The following is a 20,467-nucleotide window of genomic DNA, read 5'->3' as shown; positions in this document are numbered from 1 at the left end:
AAACAGATGACCGACAGACCCCTGCGCAAGCAGGTAGATTAATGACAGAAATTATCCATTAATAGCAGCCGTTTTGCATAATCCAATGATAAACCTTCAAAATCAGCCTTCTATAGCCTATTTGTGCCGTTGCCATTGGCCACATCTGTCATGTTGAGCAGCTCATCAGAATCTAATTAAAGATGGATATCCTTCCAGCTTTGTGATTGATACTCCAGGGCTGCAAAAACCAGCAATTATTATTTTTTGATTAAGCCCTTAAGGCCTAGTTTGATGTAAAAACGGCTCAAAAACTGTGTGGCCAAAATGAGCATTGAACCCTGTTTGTTGGAGAAACTATTGGAACACAAAAAGTCTCTGAGCTAGCCTGAACCACGGAGTCAGATGATGATGAATCTAAACCAGAGCGCGCAGCAGCCTTGTAACAGGGAATTAGTGTAGTACTGATGCTACTCAACCAGCTTTAAAAATTCTCAGTTCCAGCTCTCATGAAGTCATAGTGGTAGTGTTTTTATTAAATAACCTCGTCCTGATACAGGGACCACTTTGAAACAATTGGAAATAAATGTTTTTGGTCTGGCCTTTAGTGCTATTTATGCATCTATATTGTTTTGTGGAAGTTATCCAGTTTTGGTGATGTCGGCTGTAGAGATGTCTCCTTTTTCTGTGGAACAATAGGAGCAGCTGGCTCTCTGTGTGGATGAAAGTGTCATGGGATGGTAGCAGTGAACTGGTTCTAGTTAGAAATGGCTCCTATGCACTCAGTTGCAGACATGCACATAGACACTGTCATTCCTATTAGACTTTTTTCCTACACAGAGCCTTCCATTCCAGTCTGTGGGTGTTAAAAGACAGCCCAGGTCACAGACAATAACATAGGATCAAATGCTGCTAGAGCCTCGCATTCCAATCCGGTAATGCCATTTACATCACTCTGACCCAAGTCGACCCTTAACACTGGTTTAACCTCCTAAGACCCGAACTCTTCCATGGCATGCATTTTTAATTTCTCTTTGATATTTGGGCTGATTAGGACCTGATGAACGTAAAAACAAAGAATTGCCAGATTTTTTTTTTTTTGCCTAATTTTTGTTTCTAAGAAAAGTGAGAGCGACATATGAGGATATTAATATAAAATTTTGATAGAACAGTGGCAGTATAATGTCCTCGTAAGTGGATGTCAGGCCCTTGTAGAGCAAAATTCAGTATTTTGGTCTAAATAACCCAAAATGTGATGTCCACATATGTGGACGCCAGGTCCTAGGAGGTTAAATCTGTTCACTGAGTTTCTGGATTTTTCCAAGTAACTGGGTCAGGATATCTGGGAGTGATACATGGCTGTAGAGTTTTTCAACAAAACAATGAAGCTGGATCAAAAGTAACATGGGCCACAGGAAAAACATGTATTTTTGAATTCGGAGTGAAACGCCCCTTTAAAGCTGCACTAATTCAATTTTTTTAAAATTCAGTTTCTTGTATAGCAACTGTAGAACTATATAACTATAGAACAGGTGTTTCATATTATAAAGTAAAGATCCCACAATATTATAGAAAGGACCGCAGTGATCAGCTTTCCTATGAGCAAACTCTCTGTGACAGTGCAAAGGAAAAAACAAACTCCCTTTTAACAGGAAGAAACCGACGGCAGAACCCGGCTCGAGGACGGGCATCCTTCTGCCATGACAGTTTGGGTGTGATGGGAATGAGAACAGTAGGGAGAGCACAGAGAAACCACAAATGAGGAGAAAAAGGACAAAACGCAGGCTACAGGAGACTAGACAGAACTTAGTGAAAAGGAGTGAGTGGAGGATGAGCCCACAGTGTATCATAGCGTGGTGGCTCAAACATCCTATGGACATACACAGCCTGAGGACAGCTTTGCAGATCACTGCTGTTGTAGATGTTAATGATAGTGTCACTATCTGGCTCTGGCATACTGTACTTGTGGTGTTGATGGTCCTGCAGAAGATGTTTGATGCTTTGTATCTTTGTGATTTGTAGTAACAAAGTTCTAAAGACACAATCTATAAATTGGTCCTTTGCTGGGCTGTCTTTCACGTGTAGACACAACATTAGTTCATCCCTTGAATTGGTTTATTTTTTTATGACTGAATAATTCATAGGTCAGTGTTAAATGGCTTAACAAGCAAAAAACAGTCCTCTGAAAATTAGCAGGTGCAAGGACTGGACTGAAAATGAAAAAGCAGTCAAGAAAAACTTTGAAATCCTGGAGAGCTATTGCTCAAGACCACAAATAACAAGATACTCTAAACCAAGGCACAATGTACATTCCAAATTCCTTTAATTTTAAATATGTTTATATTGTCTATTCTGTAAAATAGTCAGATGCAGAATTCACCTGCTTGCTGCTACTACTGCACATTCACCCAATGCATATACTATATATATATATATATATATATATATAAAAAACACCCAGCACGCCCCTGCGGGCGGTTTATCCTTCAAGCTCGGGTCCTCTACCAGAGGCCTGGGAGCTTGAGGGTCCTGCGCAGTATCTTAGCTGTTCCCAGGACTGCGCTCTTCTGGACAGAGATCTCCGATGTTATTCCCGGGATCTGCTGGAGCCACTCGCCTAGCTTGGGAGTCACCGCACCTAGTGCTCCGATTACCACGGGGACCACCGTTACCTTCACCCTCCACATCCTCTCGAGCTCTTCTCTGAGCCCTTGGTATTTCTCCAGCTTCTCGTGTTCCTTCTTCCTGATATTGCTGTCATTCGGAACCGCTACATCGATCACTACGGCCGTCTTCTTCTGTTTGTCTACCACCACTATGTCCGGTTGGTTAGCCACCACCATTTTGTCCGTCTGTATCTGGAAGTCCCACAGGATCTTAGCTCGGTCATTCTCCACCACCCTTGGGGGCATCTCCCATTTTGACCTCGGGACTTCTAGGTTATACTCGGCACAGATGTTCCTGTACACTATGCCGGCCACTTGGTTATGGCGTTCCATGTATGCCTTGCCTGCTAGCATCTTGCACCCTGCTGTTATGTGCTGGATTGTCTCTGGGGCATCTTTACACAGCCTGCACCTGGGGTCTTGCCTGGTGTGATAGACCCCAGCCTCTATGGATCTTGTACTCAGAGCTTGTTCTTGTGCTGCCATGATTAGTGCCTCTGTGCTGTCTTTCAGTCCAGCTTTGTCCAGCCACTGGTAGGATTTCTGGATATCAGCCACCTCCTCTATCTGCCGGTGGTACATACCGTGCAGGGGCCTGTCCTTCCATGATGGTTCCTCGTCTCCCTCCTCTTTCTTGGGTTTCTGCTGCCTGAGGTATTCACTGAGCACTCGGTCAGTTGGGGCCATCTTCCCAATGTATTCTTGGATGTTCCTTGTCTCATCCTGGACTGTGGTGCTGACACTCACCAGTCCCCGGCCCCCTTCCTTCCGCTTAGCGTACAGCCTCAGGGTGCTGGACTTGGGGTGAAACCCTCCATGCATGGTCAGGAGCTTTCTTGTCTTTATGTCAGTGGCTTCTATCTCCTCCTTTGGCCAGCCTATTACCCCAGCAGGGTACCTGATCACGGGCAGGGCGTATGTGTTGATGGCCCGGATCTTGTTCTTACCATTCAGCTGACTCCTCAGGACTTGCCTGACCCTCTGCAGGTACTTGGTGGTTGCAGCCTTTCTAGCGGCCTCTTCATGGTTCCCATTTGCCTGCGGGATCCCCAGGTACTTGTAACTGTCCTCTATGTCTGCAATGTTGCCTATATATATATATATATATATATATATATATATATATATATATATATATACAATGTTCTTCCTCTACCCCCCCCCCCCCATTTTTGCACATGTCGAGGAGCGTGTCAGGCTACATTTCACTGTGTGTTTTACCTTGAACCTTGAGCAAGGCAAGTTTATTTATATAGCACAATTCAACAACAAGGTGATTCAAAGTGCTTTACAGAGACATTAAAAAACAAAAACAATAAAAAGCATGATTTGAAATTGATTAAAAAAAACAGTAGATAAAATCAGTAGTTAAAATATAAGTTTTGAAATTTAAGCTTAAAAGTGTGGATTTGGTGCTTTATTCAAATGCAGCTGAGAGTAGGTGAGTCTTCAACCTGGATTTAAATAAACTGAGTGTTTCAGCTGATCTGAGGCTTTCTGGGAGTTTGTTCCAGATATATGGAGCATAAAAGCTGAATGCAGCTCCTCCGTGTCTGGTTCTTACGGAAGCGTAGAGCTGCCACCAGGCAAAAGAAAAATACAAGTGTATCACGTTATAACGTAAAAGGTTTATTGTTCTAACAAGATACTTTTCCTGTTTGTACAATATACTTTTCACGTTTGAACAACATAATATCACGTTATTACACTATACATAATTATCACGTTCGTACAATATAATATTTATATTGTACGAACGTGATCCTATATTGTACGAACGTGATCCTATATTGTACGAACGTGATAATTATGTATATTGTAATAACGTGATATTATGTTGTTCAAACGTGAAAAGTATATGGTACAAACATGATAGTATATTGTACAAACAGGAAAAGTATCTTGTTAGAACAATAAACCTTCCACATTATAACGTGATACACTTGTATTTTTCTTTTGCCTGGGTGGCAGCTCTACGCTTCCGTAGGTTCTGACTCTGGGAACTGATAAAAAATAGGATCCAGATGACCTGAGGGATCTGGAAGGTTCATACTGGGTCAGGAGGTCACTGATGTATTTTGGTCCTAAACCATTCAGAGCTTTATAGACCAGCATCAACTTTAAAGTCTATCCTCTGACGGACAGGCAGCCAGTGTATAGACCTCAGAGCTGGACTAATGTGGTCCACTTTTTTGGTCTTAGCGAGGACTCGAGCAGCAGAGTTCTGAATGAGCTTTAGTTGTCTGACTGATTTTTTTAAGTAGACCTGTAAAGATGCTGTTACAGTAATCAAGCCTGCTAAAGATGAATGCATGGACTAGTTTTTCCAGGTCCTGTTGAGACATCAGATCTTTTATCCTTGATATATTCTTGAGGTGATAGTAAGCTGACTTTGTTATTGTCTTAATGTGTTTTTCTAAGTTTAGGTCTGCATCCATCACTACACCCAAATTTCTCGCCTGGTTTTGGTGGTTTTTAGGTGTATAGATTGAAGTTCTCTGGTGACCTGTAATCGTTTTTCTTTGGCGCCAAAGACTATTACTTCAGTTTTGTTTTTGTTTAGCTGGAGAAAATTGTGGCACAACCAGTCATTAATTTCCTCAATGCATTTACCAAGAGCCTGTACAGGGCCTTGGTCTCCTGGTGACATTGTGATATATATTTGTGTGTCATCTGCATAGCTGCGATAGTTTATTTTGTTGTTCTTTATAATCTGTGCCAGTGGGAGCCAGTGGCGTGTCTAGAAAGTTTTTGTTGGGGGGGCCAGGTAGGGGCACAGATTTGGAGAAGGGTGGCAGATGTAATTGGCAGATAATGTTTAAAACAAATTCTACCAACCATTAACCATAATTCAATAACCTTATAAACCTAATAACCGAATGCGCTTTTAACTCTTATTAGAATGAGATTTTAACCACTACGGTGCAAAGTTTTTAGATACTGCGTTGATAAAGTACAAGAGATACAATCAGTGCTTTGTCAGTGTTTACTCAGCATTCAAGGACAGCAATATTTGCATAGTATTTTTACTGCCATGTAGTGCACATATGTTTTGGGCAAAAACAGTTTTTAATATTAAAATACGAACATTTGTAACAAACAATTGACAAATTAGCCAATGCCAATGCAAAACTTTATCTGCCTGTTAAAAAAAGAAGATAATCTTCTCACAAACTGGTGATTTTGAAACAGGAAAAAAGTGGAGAAACAACTGAAAAGACTAACATTTGAATAAAACCTGAAAGCAAGTAAATACTTTCTATGCTGCCTTATGGTAAACTTCTATACATTTTACGTCAGATAAAAACTTTGGTTGTAAGATTCAGATAATTATTTAATAAAAGCTAGATATTTTAAATGAGGATAAGAAAGAAAAGTATTTCTTTGTGCCCCCCTTTCCCTGTTAATGCCCTACATGGACCCCTGGCAACACTTTGCTAGATCCACCCCTGCACAGTTACCAGCTGTCAGCTACCTAAAAAAGGATCCTGGTGTTATTTGTCTCTCAGAAACAGTTCATAACTTCCCTTCAACTCATTCATGTTAACTAAAAGGTAAACCTGTTTCTCCATCACCTGTACAGCTCTGATGATTCAGTAAGGACATCTCCTGGTTTCATCTTCATGTTTCCCTCTCACCACATATCCAAACCGACACCATGACCTGCAGTTTTACAGCTGTGGCTCCAGCAAACATCAGCTGATACTAGAAATTAATATTAAATAAATTCTGACAACAGCTGATCAAGCTTAAACGTGCTGTTGTTGTTTAGCGCGACATCCGCTGGTTTCCTCTTTCTGGCGCAAAGTGGGCGATAAACAAACAAGAGAGAAAAGCCAATCAGCTGATCATTGATCAGTTTCATGATTGAAGTAGCAACAGGAGAGGGAGGGGGGAGAATGAAAGAAGAAGAGGCAGCTGTGCAGCGTAACGACAGAATAACTCCACCTTTGTGTCTTTTTCCATCCTAGCTAAAGTTCGGGACAAACTGCGTCTCTTCTCAGCTCAATACGAAACGTGTAATATTTTCTCTGAATGAGGGACCATTCCATTTTTTTAAGGAGCCGTTGGCAACTCTACTAATTAACCTTATGAATAAAATAAAGTTCACTATCAGTAACATCATAGCACCCACCCAGCTGTATAAAAACTCCGTCAAGCTGGCTAGAACGCAGTACGAGTTATTGCAACTGAGGGTAAAAAGTCAGCACAACGAAAATAAACTCCACCTGAACTTGGTTTATATCTGACCCAGATAGACTGCAGGTCATAACTTCTTACCTGAAGCTCAGTTCACCTGACACTCGGACTGGCGGCCGCCTCGGGGCTCTCCTCCTGCCTCCCCTTCCCTCATCCACCTGCTGGCCTCTGTGGAAGCTCCGCCACAGCCACCACCAAACAACTGAGTTATTTTTACACATCGACCTGCATCTGGCCAATCCACCACCTCTCATTGTTCATGCCATTACAAAAAAAAATAAAAAATAAGTCACCGGGCATATGCCCGGTATGCCCGATGGCCAGTCCAGCTATGTTAACCTGCAACCAAATCTGCAGCTCCATACAGCAATGTTACGACTTGGATTATATCTTATAACTCATAACTCTTATGTTAGCTCCCCTCAGCAGCAAACTGTCTGAAATATTCCACGGCTGCGATAATTCTTTAAGTGTTATTTTTTCCTTGGTATTCTAATTTCACCGAAGTTTACTAAACTCAACAAACTTAATATTACTTACCGGGACATTTATTCTGTCCTCATTTTCTTTCACCGAAAAATTGTTTCCTGCAGTGCCGTCTTTCGTGCTTGGCTCTCCTACCTTTGCTAACGTGATGCACATAGCGCAGAAGCGATGCTGCATTCACTTACACTCGGATATCTGAGCTTCACCGTGAAAACATAATCGTACATTTGATATCTGATTGAATTTTATTGTTTTGCCTTTGGGGTGGCACCTGGGGTGGCCAGTCTGGTTGGGGGGGTTGGCCTGTGCCCCCCCAGGCCACCCCGCTGGACACGCCATTGGTGGGAGCATGTAAATGTTAAACAGAAGGTGTCCCAAGATGGAACCTTGGGGAACTCCACATGTGATACTTGTCTGCTCAAAAGGGTAAGTTACCTATTGATACAAAGTATTTCCTGTTTTCTAAGTATGTTTTGAACCAGTTTAGTACAGTTCCTGAAAGACATGCCCAGTTCTCCAGTCGTTTGAGTAATATGTTGTGGTCAACTGTATCAAATGCTGCACTGAGATCCAGCAAAACTAAGACTGACATTTTTCCACTGTCTGTATTCAGACATATGTCATTAAACACTTTGGCCAGAGCGGTTTCAGTGCTGTGGTTCTGTCTAAAACCTGACTGGAAGGCATCATAGAAGTTATTCTGTTTTAAGAAGTAATTGAGCTGTTGAGAAACTGCTTTTTCAATGATCTTACTTAAAAATGGGAGATTTGAGATCGGCCTGTAGTTGTTCATTTGTGTCTTGTCAAGATTGTCCTTTTTCAGTATAGGTTTAATTACAGCAGTTTTTAGTGGTTCTGGAAACACACCTGACATTAAAGAACAGTTGACGATCTGTAACAGGTCTGACTCCAAAGTCTTTGAGACCTTTTTGAAAAAACTTGTTGGCAGGACATCTAAACAGCAAGAGGAGGAGTTCAGTTGACCTCAGATGTCCTCCAGGTCTTTGCTGTTAATAGGGTGAAACTGTTTCATGGTGTTTAAACAGTTTTTCAGTGGACACAGTACATATCCTGGATCTGCTGTTGATGTACCAATTGCTTGTCTAATCTTTTGAAATTTGTCTGTGAAGAATTTGGTGAAGTCATTGCAGGCCATGGTCGAATGAAGTTCAGCTGCCACTGGCACAGGAGGGTTTGTTAGCCTGTCAACTGTAGCAAATAAGACCCGAGCATTATGACTGTTTTTAGTGATGATGTCAGAGAAGTTGGACCTCCTTGCACTCCTCAGTTGTAAATTATAATTGTGAAGTTTCTCTTTATAGATGTCATAATGAACCTGGAGGTTTGTTTTTCTCCATCTGCGCTCAGCTTTCCTACACTCTCTTTTTTCATTTTTCACTAGTGTGGAGTTTCTCCATGGAGACTTTTTCCTTCCAGAGATAACCTTCACCTTAATGGGAGCAATAGTGTCCATTACATTTAACATTTTAGCATTGATGCTATTGACGAGCTCATTGACTGACCCTCTGGACAGGCCAGGTGTTAAGGGGAAGACCTGGTTAAATATCTCACTACTGTCTTCAGTTATACACCGTTTTGTGATCACTGAAGTTGATATATTTGTGTGGGCTGAAATTTTACTTTCAAAGAAAACACAGTGATGATCAGACAGGCCCACATCAGACACAGTAACCTTCGAAATGCTCAGGCCTTTGGAGATCAGTAGGTCAAGAGTGTGTCTTCTATTATGTGTGGCCTCTGTTACATGCTGAGTCAGCCCAAAGTTGCCCAGAGTGTTACTCAGGTCTTTAGTCCCTTTGCCCTGAGGGTTGTCCACATGGATGTTAAAATCCCCAACAATAATTACACAGTCGAAATCAACACAGATCACAGACAGCAGTTCACTGAGGTCATTAAAAAAGTCTGTGCAGTGTTTGGGAGGCCTGTAAACATTAAGAAACACAACTTTGGATGGGGCCTTCAGCTGTAAAGCCACATATTCAAAAGACTGAAAATTTCCAGGAGATAGCTGCTTACATTGAAATAATTCATTAAATAAGACAGCAACCTCTCCTGCTCACCCTGGCCTCACTGATAAAACTGTAGTTAGGAGGGGTCGTCTCAATGAGAACAGCTCCACTGTTACTTTGGTCCAACCAAGTTTCAGTTAAAAACATAAAATCAAGGCTGTGCTCAGTGATTAAATCATTAATTAAAAATGTTTTCCCAGCTAAAGATCTAACGTTTAATAAAGTCAACTTAAGTGTTTTAGAGGTATTATTTGCCCCGTGTTTGGGAGCAGTCTGTGGCACACAAGGTATATTTACTATATTTAAAGATCTTTTAGAGTGCCACTCCCTGTGTTTTGACCAGGCCACATGTCTCCTTCTGTCACCTAAAAGTACAGAACTTTTAAAACCCTGTCTACCCTAGTAGACAGGGTCCCAGCTTCTCCTGGGAAAAGTCACCACTGCCATAATCCTCATAGCCCGGACCCTCCACACATCACACATCAGACTGTGGAGACAGAGCATGAAGGTGGTAAGGAGGAACTAAGGGGGGCGAGGCTGGGCAATGTAACTTCGATTGCTCTGTTGAGGGCGGGGCTCAATGGCGAACCTTTGGCTGCTCTGGTGGGGGGTTTATGGGGGACAAAAAGGGATTGGGCTGGGGGTAGATCTGAGCCCAGCATTGACCCGCTCCATCATCTCCTCAGTGAATTTCAGGTGTGGCGAGGAGGGAGAAAGGGGGGGGGGGGGGGGAGGGTGATGGCCTGTCAGGGGTTTGGGGGACTGGCGAAGGTCGTGGTCCCTGGTCCTGGTCGTTGGTGTTGTTGAGAGAGTTGGAAGCAAATAGGGACCCCTCTTCTTGCCTCTGATGTCTCTCCTTTCTGAAGCTCATCCCAGGTGGGGGCAGATGAGGCTCCTCCTCAAGGTTTCTGGTGGGCTTTGTCTGTTCTTGGAGTACTGTTTGTTCCTCCGTCTGTTGTTTGGACGCATCGTTTGACCCTGTATGCAGAACAATGTTTGTCACAGTTGGATATTCATCTGCAATTTGAAGAATTCCCTCCTTCAGGTTGTTGACCATATTCTTAGGAAAGCAGAGGACTTTAGTGTTCTTACCGCACATGCTTTGTACATCCTTTACAGCAGAGTCAGCCTCAATCAGAGTTTCAGGCCAAGCCTTTAGCTTTCCCTGTGGCTTTTTACTTTTCAACAGATTTTCAGACCTTACTTCACATTCAGTTGTTTTGGAGGTTTCTTGTTAACCTTCCTATTCACGGTTGTCCAGTCCTGTTTCCTCCCGTATACAGGGGTAGAAGAGCTTCTCTGTCTCGTAGGAAGTGAAGGCCAGTCGGTTTCAGAGATTTCAGCTCGCTGTGCCCTGCCTGTGATACGTCCTCCCCCTTCCAGGAGACATGATTTATGTCTTGGTTTTGCACCAAGACAGTCCAAGGAGGGATTATCGCTTGACGATTTATTATAATGCACAGTCTACTTTCTTGGTCATGTTATCTGTGCTCCTAGCTGTGTACTAGCTTGCTCATCGCCATTGTTTTGAATCAAAGGCAAGGTTGTTTCATTTCCACACAGTCCATTTACCTCCACGTTTACTTCTAAGCGATGAATTTTTGTCTCCAGTACTGCAATCTTCTGCAGGAGGCTGTGGTAGTCATCTGTGGAGAGGGAACGCATCTTGTTGCTAGTTAGCCTAGCGGTTAGCACCTTTCCAGGCTATTGAGGCTGTTCGGTGCCCAGACGCTGTAATCAGGCTTCAGCTGTGTCTAGGCCACAGACACACAGAGCGCTGAAGATACGGTAACTATAAAAATGTTGCTGTTTCTGTTAAGAACACTTTAGTCCTAATGATTTATAAGCTATCGCAGGTAAGCTCGTATGGAAAAAAGGGGAAACAATCAGCTAGGGTTGCCAACTCCCTGAAAAATAAATAAGGGACACCTCGTGGCCAGGGCCGGGCAACCTAGTTGTCTTCACCCTTCCCAGTGTGGTAGCTCTTTTTTGTGTGTGTGAAATTATTTTTTAACCATTTGACTTGAATTTGATTTAAGCAGATGCATATTCTTTGTGATATGACCATATGGGAAACAAATGATCATTTAGCCATTTATTTTTAGCTCAAAATGACAACATTAACACAGTAAAACAGGTCTCTTTCTTAAACAGAAGCCTGTCATGCTTAACTTTTGAGAATAAAAGTAAATCTTTCTTTAAAAGAACTCTGTCCTGCTTAACTTAAAATTATATAAATTAATAGAAAGCAATAGAACGAAAAATATTCTTGTAACTGTGCACATTTAGTGCATTTAGTACAATTGGCTTCAGTTGAGGTATTATTTCAGCTTTTCTAATGCTAATCAGCTGCTCCTGTTTGTAAACCCACTTGTTCCCATGATTACGCATCATAACTAATCATCATTATTCATCTATGTATTACTTTTATGTATTAGTCATCTATTTGTTGTAATCATCTATCCTTGCAGTTGTTTATTACACAAAATAAATTATATTATCACACTTCTGGCCACATAGCGCTGATATTCACTGCACATGCCCATATTAACCTTAACCAGAGGGTTTAAAAAACAAACCAGTGTTTACATACCATATCTGCTTCTGCCGTGGCCTGGTGGACAAGAAATTGGTTAAGGGTTCCCTGAGCTTTCACGCCCCTCATGTTCTTCATGTGCCCACCATTAGAAGCATGCCTATGGAAAAAGTGCGCCGGCACACAGTGCAGTGCGCTTTATAGGTGTTATGGTGACCTTTTCCAGCCAGGTGTTTCCCTTTTCCCATTCCTCCCTGTGCTTTTGCAGCCTTTTTTTCTTTCTCTGAGCGAACAAACATTGCTGCTCTAATGCTGGGCTTACACTGTGCAATTTCTGGCCCATTTTGAGACGATTTTTGAGTCGTGCGACCGATTTGGTGATCGGCCCAATTTTGGCCTTCATCGTGCATCGTGTAGTATACGTGGGGTAACGAGAAGCGATTAACACCTCGAGCAGCTCCCGATCATCAATCGCTCGTGAGCCGCTCACACTGCTCACGCGCAAACACGTAAACGTCGGTGAAAAAGACGGAGCAGCTCGGCTGTGCAGCGTGTGATCTGGACACAAGCGATGGAGGCACAACTTGTAGAACTTCGGAAAGCTCATCCGAGCCTTTTCGATGTGGCATCACAAAATTATCACGACCACAACAACCGTGAAAATAGTTGGATTTACACTGCTGCTCATTCACAGCTGCCTGATCAATGTTTTTCATTAGCAATTTAGCAAAGTTGATGGTGGTGGTTTGTGTGTCTGTGTGAGTGAAAGACAGAGCGACAGATTTTCTGTTATAACCTTCATGTTATGGAGGCACAGTGTGAGCACTCGGGTCGCATCAGAGCATCGGGTGGTATAGTGTGAGACCTGCATCGTGACCTACCAACTTCTAACCCCTGCGAGTCAATCGTGCAGTTTGAGCAGGAGCTGAATAACGCGACTGAAAAAATCACACAGTGTCTGCCCAGCTTTAGGTGTACTGTCGTCCGAGACCGCAGTGTCGGCGTTTGTTTCCCTGTTGGCCATGCTTCTTGTTGTGGTCATCTGTTGTCTTCCGGTATTTTCTCCGCAAGCGACCTTTCCTCGACCAATGAGATGAGCGGTAATCTGAATTGTCATAAGTGTGCTGTCAGCTCATTGGTCACAAAGCAGGAGAGGGGCTGGGAGTTATGCTTTCAAACAAAGCGTTAATTCCATTAACATTTATAGACTACTTTTGATTCTCACTGTATTACGGGACAAAGTGCGTCCCTTATTAGCTCAACACGGGACGTGTGCTTTTGTTTCTAAATACGGGACGATTCTGTTTTTTAAGGGACGGTTGGCAACCCTAAAATCAGCATAAAAATCAATAAAATCAATAAAAGAAGCAAAGCATTTAAAGAGCAAAGAGAGGAAGCGTCCACACTCACAAAAAGGGGGAGGAGCAAGCCTGTGTGGAGGCACAATCCGATTGTTCAGTGATGACGTGACGAATCCTACTTCCGGGCCTAAAGTAGTCTGCGTTTAATATGGCTTTTGTGTTGTTAACATGTTTAATGTTATGTATTTTCTTCTATTTAATCTCAAAAAGCTCCTAAAACAGTCAGTGATCACTGTTGACCTCCCTCGGCTTTTATTACCGCTAATCATTTATTTAAGCTCAGTTTTTAAAACCTTAGGATGTAACTACAGCCCAGCCCATGCAGCAGTATATGAATGACTAACCTCGTATTATGGATGTATTATCTCAGTTGTTCTCCTGCCTGAAGTTTGGTCCTTTTACAGCATCCTGCCGTGCGATTGCATTTGTTCCTGACCACCGAGAACACTCACGTTAACTTTTATTGAGTGGAAAAAAAGTTAGCTTGTTTATATTATGCTAACATAGCTGTGTCGCTAGCGGTCACGTAGCACATCATTATATACCAGCTAGCCCAACTTCAGTAACCCTACAAACGTCACTGCTGTTTAGTTTTCTGTCTTCATTTATGCTGGAAGTGATAACAGAGCTGTACGTTTTAATTTGTTTCCAAAACCCCGCAGTCAGGACATGCTATATTGTATTTAGATAGAAGCTAGCGAGCTAACTCCCTGCTAACTTCTAACTCCGTTAAATGTCATAAATTCCGTTTTCATGGATGCCTGGATGTAAAACTCAATTGTTACACCTGGTAGAGCAGAACGCTGATCATTTTATTAAAGATGAAAGACTTTAGACAGTTTTTCAACTCTCAGTAATGCCATAGTGATCGTTTGATATATGGACCTGCAGCGGAGTTTAGGTCCAGACACGGCTAGTGACGTCAGACTGAACAACCGGATAGGAAGAAATCTGGGGCGGGTCAAGAAATTGCACAGTACTATATGGAATTACTGCAGTCCAGTCTAATAGAAAAGAAGGCATTTACTGTTCAGTGTCACTCTGACACAGACTGTCTGCAGTGTTGACAATGTGACGCGGATAAAAATAGGCAGAGATTTGCTTAATGTGGGAGTTAAAGGACATCCCCAGGTCACAGACAGTACGAATGGATCAAATGTTACTAGCTTGACAACAGAGAGGGTTACCATCTGACTTCACAGTTCCCTCTGCTCCACAAAGCTTTTTAGTGTCTTTATTTCTATGGCTTACACCTTTTAATGCAAAAAAGAAGCAAAAGCAAAAGCACACAGAGACTTACCTTGGTTAGGTTTTTCTCTGGAATTAGTGGCGTTGGCAACAAGAGTGTAAATATTGGCTATAAACATGTCAAGTGCCAGGCAACAATATCTCAAATGAATACTAATGTTACTGGTAGATGCATGAAAAGGTGATAACACATCAGCCATAACAGCCAGAGAAGGTGATAACATCTTACTGTTATATTTATAGTTTGCACGCCAACCACCAGAAGCCATAAAGACATTTTTCCTTATTTAATACAACAGATGTCATTTGTGAATGATTTAATCAATTGTAAATCCTTTAAAATGTTACAAGTTTCTGAAAAGCTCTTTGAAGTTTATTCAGTGCAAACACAGAGTTTAGTGTGAACTGAAAAATTTTCCTATTATTTTTTTTTCTTTCCAGCAAATTGAGCAACCTCATTCACTACAAGCAGTCACGATAACCTCTCTTTTGTTTTCTTTAACAACTCTGCCCTGCCTATGATTTTCTTCCTTTATGTGTTTTCCTTCTTTATATGTCATGTTTTATTCTTTTAATTAAATAATTTTTAAAAAGAGAATCTCTGAGGTGGAAAAATTGTCACATAAGAATCTGAAGCCTGTGAGTATTGGGCTTTTTTGGAAAGATAAATTACATAAAGCAACTCTGTTAACAAAATAAATAGAAATGTTGTAAATTTACAAAATGGTTTATTGGCAACTCCCATCAGCACTTTCAGGACTTCTTTTCCAGTTAAACATGAGGTCAGCATACCTTGCTCTGTAGTCTTCACAATGCACAAATTAAATTACAGCTCCTGATTAAAACAGATCATGAGTCCTTGTTATTCTATTACCGTAAGTCTTCCACTAATCCTTCATAACGATGTTGTAATCCCAGTGTTCACAGGGATTGAAATAAAACCGAAATTACTTTGCCAAGCTCTCATAAAGTTTTATTTGCTTTTTGATGTCTACATTTCTGTTTTATCTGTGATGTTCAGCAGTGAGAGACTTGATCATGAGGGTAATGTGGAAGTCCATGGACAAGATGAGGTGCTTCAGGAAACGATCCATCTTCCCTTTCCTCGGCTTTCTCATCGCCTTTCTGCTCTTTTTCAACCATTATATGGATGATGGATATGTGCTGGTAACTTTAATCATGTTGTTGTTTGTTTTGTTTTTTGAAATTTTGACTCTTATGCCTGAAGTGTTCCTACAGGTGTTACTCTTTGTGTTTGCATGTTTGTGTGTGATTTAGGAGGCTGAAAAAAGACAGCTAGGAGAGACGCTGATCCATCCTCCGAACTCTGAAAGATACGTGCACACGTTCAGAGACTTGTCCAATTTCTCTGGGACCATTAACGTGACGTACCGCTACCTTGCGGGGCTTCCTTTACCACGTAAAAGTAGGCATTTCTACCAGATACCAGTTTGAATTCATTTTTACTTCGAACAGGAAAATATTTACTGACTGAACTAACTGTTTTTCACTGTTGGAACAGAGTACCTCACCATTGGCTTGTCGTCGGTCAAGAGGAAAAAGGGAAACTACCTCCTGGAAACGATCAAATCCATATTTGATCAGTCCAGTTACGAGGAACTGAAAGAGATTGTGGTTGTCGTCCATCTGGCGGACTTTGACCTGGTCTGGTGTGAGAACCTGGTGCAGGAAATCACCAGGAAGTTTGCACACCACATCATAGCTGGACGTCTCTTAGTAATCCAAGCTCCAGAGGAGTACTATCCGTCTCTGGACGGATTGAAAAGGAACTACAACGACCCAGAGGACAGGGTCCGTTTCCGCTCCAAGCAGAACGTGGACTACGCTTTCCTGCTCAACTTCTGCACAAACCTCTCCGACTTCTACATGATGTTAGAGGACGATGTGCGCTGCTCCAGGAACTTCCTGACAGCACTGAAGAAGGTGATCACCTCCAGAGAAGGTTCCTACTGGGTGATGTTGGAATTCTCCAAGCTGGGCTACATCGGGAAGCTGTATCACTCCAGAGACCTGCCGCGCTTGGCTCATTTCCTGCTCATGTTCTACCAGGAAATGCCCTGCGACTGGCTCCTCATCCACTTCAGAGGCCTGCTTGCACAGAAGGACGTGATCCGCTTCAAGCCTTCACTGTTCCAGCACATGGGCTACTACTCCTCTTATAAAGGTGCCGAGAACAAGCTGAAGGACGATGACTTTGAGGAAGACTCCATAGACATTCCCGACAACCCCCCCGCCAGCCTTTACACAAACATCAATGTCTTTGAAAACTATGATGCCACCAAGGCTTACAGCAGTATTGTTGATGAGTATTTTTGGGGGAAACCTCCGTGCACTGGAGACTTCTTCATAATAATCTTTAACAAACCAACAAAAATAACCAGAATTAAAATCCTGACCGGCACAGAGGACAGACAAAATGATATTCTTCACCACGGAGCTCTGGAAGTGGGCCAGAAGTCTGTGGACACCAAACAGGGCAGGCAGTGCACATCCTACATCACACTGGGGGAGTTTAAAGTTGGAAACATTGAGGTTAGCAATGTGGACCACAAGATAGGCTTTGATATTGAGTGCGTACGAATTGTCATCACTGCCAGCCAGAAAGAATGGCTCATCATAAGAAGTGTCAGTTTATGGACCGCGCAGCCTGTCGCTCAAATATAGAAATAAAGCTTTTTAAATGATTCTCTGCTCGTGGTGATTTTGGATGCAGATGCTGTGACTTCATTTGGGACTTCTACTGTTTGCTGAATTCAAATCAATCCACATTTTTCTTGGGTTGGCCAGAGATCTGCTGTATGTTTTCATTGTGATGTATTAAATTGACTGATGTGTACAGTATGGAGCTTTTATACTTCTGTTCATTTTCAGAAAATCTGTATATAAAAATATTCAAACTTGGCTGGTATTATATCTCTTTTTTTTTTTCAATTAGTGAACTCCAAGGGTTTTTCCACAGAGTCTGTGGTTCAAAAGATAAATTTGCTGCTTACTTTTTAAATCCACAGTGGGGGGCAAAATACACAAGTGTAAAATAAACAAAAACAGCTACCTTTTTGTTAGTATTGTCTAACAGAAGTGAGCAAGAGCATAGAATAGCTGTTACCTACATCTAATATTAAACAGTTTTCAAAAACTATAGGGAAGTGTTTTCAAAGCTCATTAAACTATGCGTGATGTGTCGAGTGAGGACTTCTAAGTTCCTGAGATAGAGCTGTCTGACAATCTGTTAATGATTTACAAAAAATAAGGTTCCACCTGCTGTTCAGTGTAAGTACATGCCTAAAAAAGAGAAGTCAAGCTGTGTAATACTGTTAAAAAAATTTCAGACGATCATCATCCCTGAATTGAGTAAAAAGAATCTACCACCTGTGTGAGGTTACTCTAACAAATGCAAAATGAACTGGCAAAAAAATTAGATGGACAAGAAATTTAATTAAATACTATAATATTAACTACAAGCTCTCGTTTTTGTCATTAAGTCATTTTTGGTTTGTTTTAAACGAATCTGTGAGAGTTGACAAATATGCTCTTTGGAGTACCTTGCTGCCACCTTGTGGTAAATTATAAAAATAACAACGGAAAATATACAGATTACCTATTGACCTAAGAGGTACATATATCATAAAATATGACCAAAATTGTGCATTAAAGGTGTATAGACTGTTATATATATATAATAATAGTCTATACACTATAGTGTAATTACAAGTAAAATAAAGAGTAACTTTTAAAAATCTTATAACTCTAACAGGCAGCGCAGAAAGTGAAGCACCTAAATTATAATGTCATAATTTACACCCTCTGTTTCATGCAGCGATATGTCAAAATCTACAAAGCAAGAGTAAACCACAGTTTTGTCCTGAAGAGTTATATCAGAATTATACATAAAGTGTGAAATGTGCCATAGTATGTTTTTTGTATGTGGTACCACGGGCCACACTTTGAGAAACCTGGCTCTAGAGCTTAAATGATTAAATATTTATATTTTAACATAATACCATTTTGGAACTTTTTATAGTAAATCTGTGTGTGTGTGTGTGTGTGTGTGTGTGTGTGTGTGTGTGTGTGTGTGTGTGTGTGTGTGTGTGTGTGTGTCCCAGAAAGATTCACAATTTTGCCTGAAGATGCTTCACCATCTGGGAAACTTATGGGACATAATTCTTCTTTCAGGATGAACAGATATGCAAATAAATATTATGCATAGTAAACAGAAGGAATATCATTATGCTGCAGAGGCGCGGGGCTGACTGTAAATAAACAAAGTGCAACCATGTATGAAGCACAGTAATCCATGAAGAATGTCCCTGCTCTGGTCGGAGAGTGTTACAGGTGTCGTCTGCACTGCAGCTTCTTCTCTGCGTGAGTCCCCTTCAGGTGTTGAGGTTGCCAGAAATAAACAGATGGCATGATTACTGATGGAGCCAAACACCAAATGAGTTTTCAGCTCACAAGAACTAAGTTCAATGCTTTTCCTTCATTTTTATTCATCCTGTGCACATCCTAAACCTCATTTTCAGCAGCAATCTTCTGGGACATTTCTCCTCATGCTTCGGTTCAGGTGTAAGTGTTTTTTCACCTTTTACTTTGTGATGTCTTCTTCTTGAGGCTTACATTATATTCACTTATATCTGTCTCCAGGTAGCTTCCAGTCTAATGTATTGTCCCTTTCATCCTTTTCTCATCACATTCACTACCTCCTCTTGCTTTTTTTAAAAAAAAAATCACCTTCTGCCACCCTGACCTCCTACCATCATGTGCAATCCAAATCACTCTCACATCAGCGTCCCCCTGCACTTTTAGAAGAGAAAGATTACAGAACCACTATTTTTCAACCTTATAGCAGACATCTGTTTATTAATATTCCTATTTCTTCAATTACTTGGAAATATTAGGACCTGATAAGTTAAAAAATTGTAAGCATGAATTTATTTGACTGTGCCTGACAATAAAACTTAATTAAGCAAACTCATGCCAAGATCAGACTGTGCAATGTTCAGAAAAACTGCAAAAAACCCAAGAACTACATCTCACTCTATAGGTCTCAGTTAGCATGTAAAATGTTAAAGTTCGTGAGAGCAAAATTGGAAAAAGACTGAACAAGTATGGCTTGCTTGGAATCCTTCCCAGAAAGCCTCTTCTCTCTGAAAAGAACATGGCAACATGGCGTAGATCTGCAAAGTTACTAATGTAAACAAACAGATGAGACCAACATTTGGCCATAATGCACAGAACCAAACACAGCCTATCAGCACAAACAGCTCACACTGACTGTCAAGCACAGTGTTGTCGGAGTGATTGTTTTGCAGCCACAGAGTCTGGGCACCATGCAGTCAACCATGAATGCCTCTGCATGCCAAAGTATTCTAAAATCACATGTGAGGCTGTTTGTTTTGCCCAGACTGGGTCATGCAGGACGAGGATGCAGCTCAGGAGAGCAGATCGTCTACTTGTTGGAAGGTTGGTGCTTCAAACTCTGGTTGCTCCAGTCTGCATGCCAAAGTATTCTTGGGCAAAACACTGAACCCTAAATTCCTCTGATGCATTTACTGAATTCAATTCCATTCAATTTTATTTATATAGCACCAAATTACAGCAACAGTCACCTCAAGGCGCTTTATATTGTAAGGTAGACCCTACAATTATACATATAGAGAAAAAAAACCAACAATCAAATGAAATGATTGATTGAGTACAAATGTGCATGAATGTTAGATAGAAAGCACTTACATGTAGAAAAAAGTGCTAGTTTGAATGGGTGACATGTTGTATAAAGCGCCTTCAGGGCTAAAGTCGAGCAGAAAAGTGCCATATAGTAACCAGTCTGTTTAACAATGGCTGAAAAAGAAAAGTCACAGTCCAGACTTAAACCTGATGAAATGTGACATTGAAAGCTTAAGAGAGCTGTGTATATCCAAATACCTGCAAACCTCAATGAAC

At 41.4% G+C, this 20,467-nt stretch overlaps 1 protein-coding gene across 1 annotated transcript; it reads left to right on the top strand.

The window, feature by feature from the left end:
- The first annotated feature begins 15,538 nt into the window (after positions 1-15,538).
- LOC146628310 (alpha-1,3-mannosyl-glycoprotein 4-beta-N-acetylglucosaminyltransferase C-like) lies at positions 15,539-17,191 on the top strand. The gene is made up of 3 exons (XM_085357737.1): positions 15,539-15,673; positions 15,785-15,932; positions 16,029-17,191. Exons 1-3 carry the CDS (start codon positions 15,545-15,547, stop codon positions 17,189-17,191), a joined length of 1,440 nt encoding a protein of 479 aa, XP_085213863.1. The 5' UTR covers positions 15,539-15,544.
- The last annotated feature ends 3,276 nt before the right edge of the window (positions 17,192-20,467 follow it).

The sequence above is a fragment of the Diplotaxodon limnothrissa genome, linkage group LG7 (genome assembly GCF_057381915.1).
Source record: "Diplotaxodon limnothrissa isolate DT_005_m linkage group LG7, D_limnothrissa_male_GT1.1, whole genome shotgun sequence".
NCBI classification, from domain to species: Eukaryota; Metazoa; Chordata; class Actinopteri; order Cichliformes; family Cichlidae; genus Diplotaxodon; species Diplotaxodon limnothrissa.
This window is presented reverse-complemented; position numbering and strand designations above follow the sequence as displayed.

Bases quoted from the DNA above. Each gene is read 5' to 3' on its own strand.
- LOC146628310 (XM_085357737.1), top strand. From the start codon at position 15,545: ATGAGGGTAATGTGGAAGTCCATGGACAAGATGAGGTGCTTCAGGAAA. The intron at 15,674-15,784 runs GTAACTTTAATC...TGTGTGATTTAG, and splicing joins TGGATGATGGATATGTGCTG to GAGGCTGAAAAAAGACAGCT. The intron at 15,933-16,028 runs GTAGGCATTTCT...CTGTTGGAACAG, and splicing joins GCTTCCTTTACCACGTAAAA to AGTACCTCACCATTGGCTTG.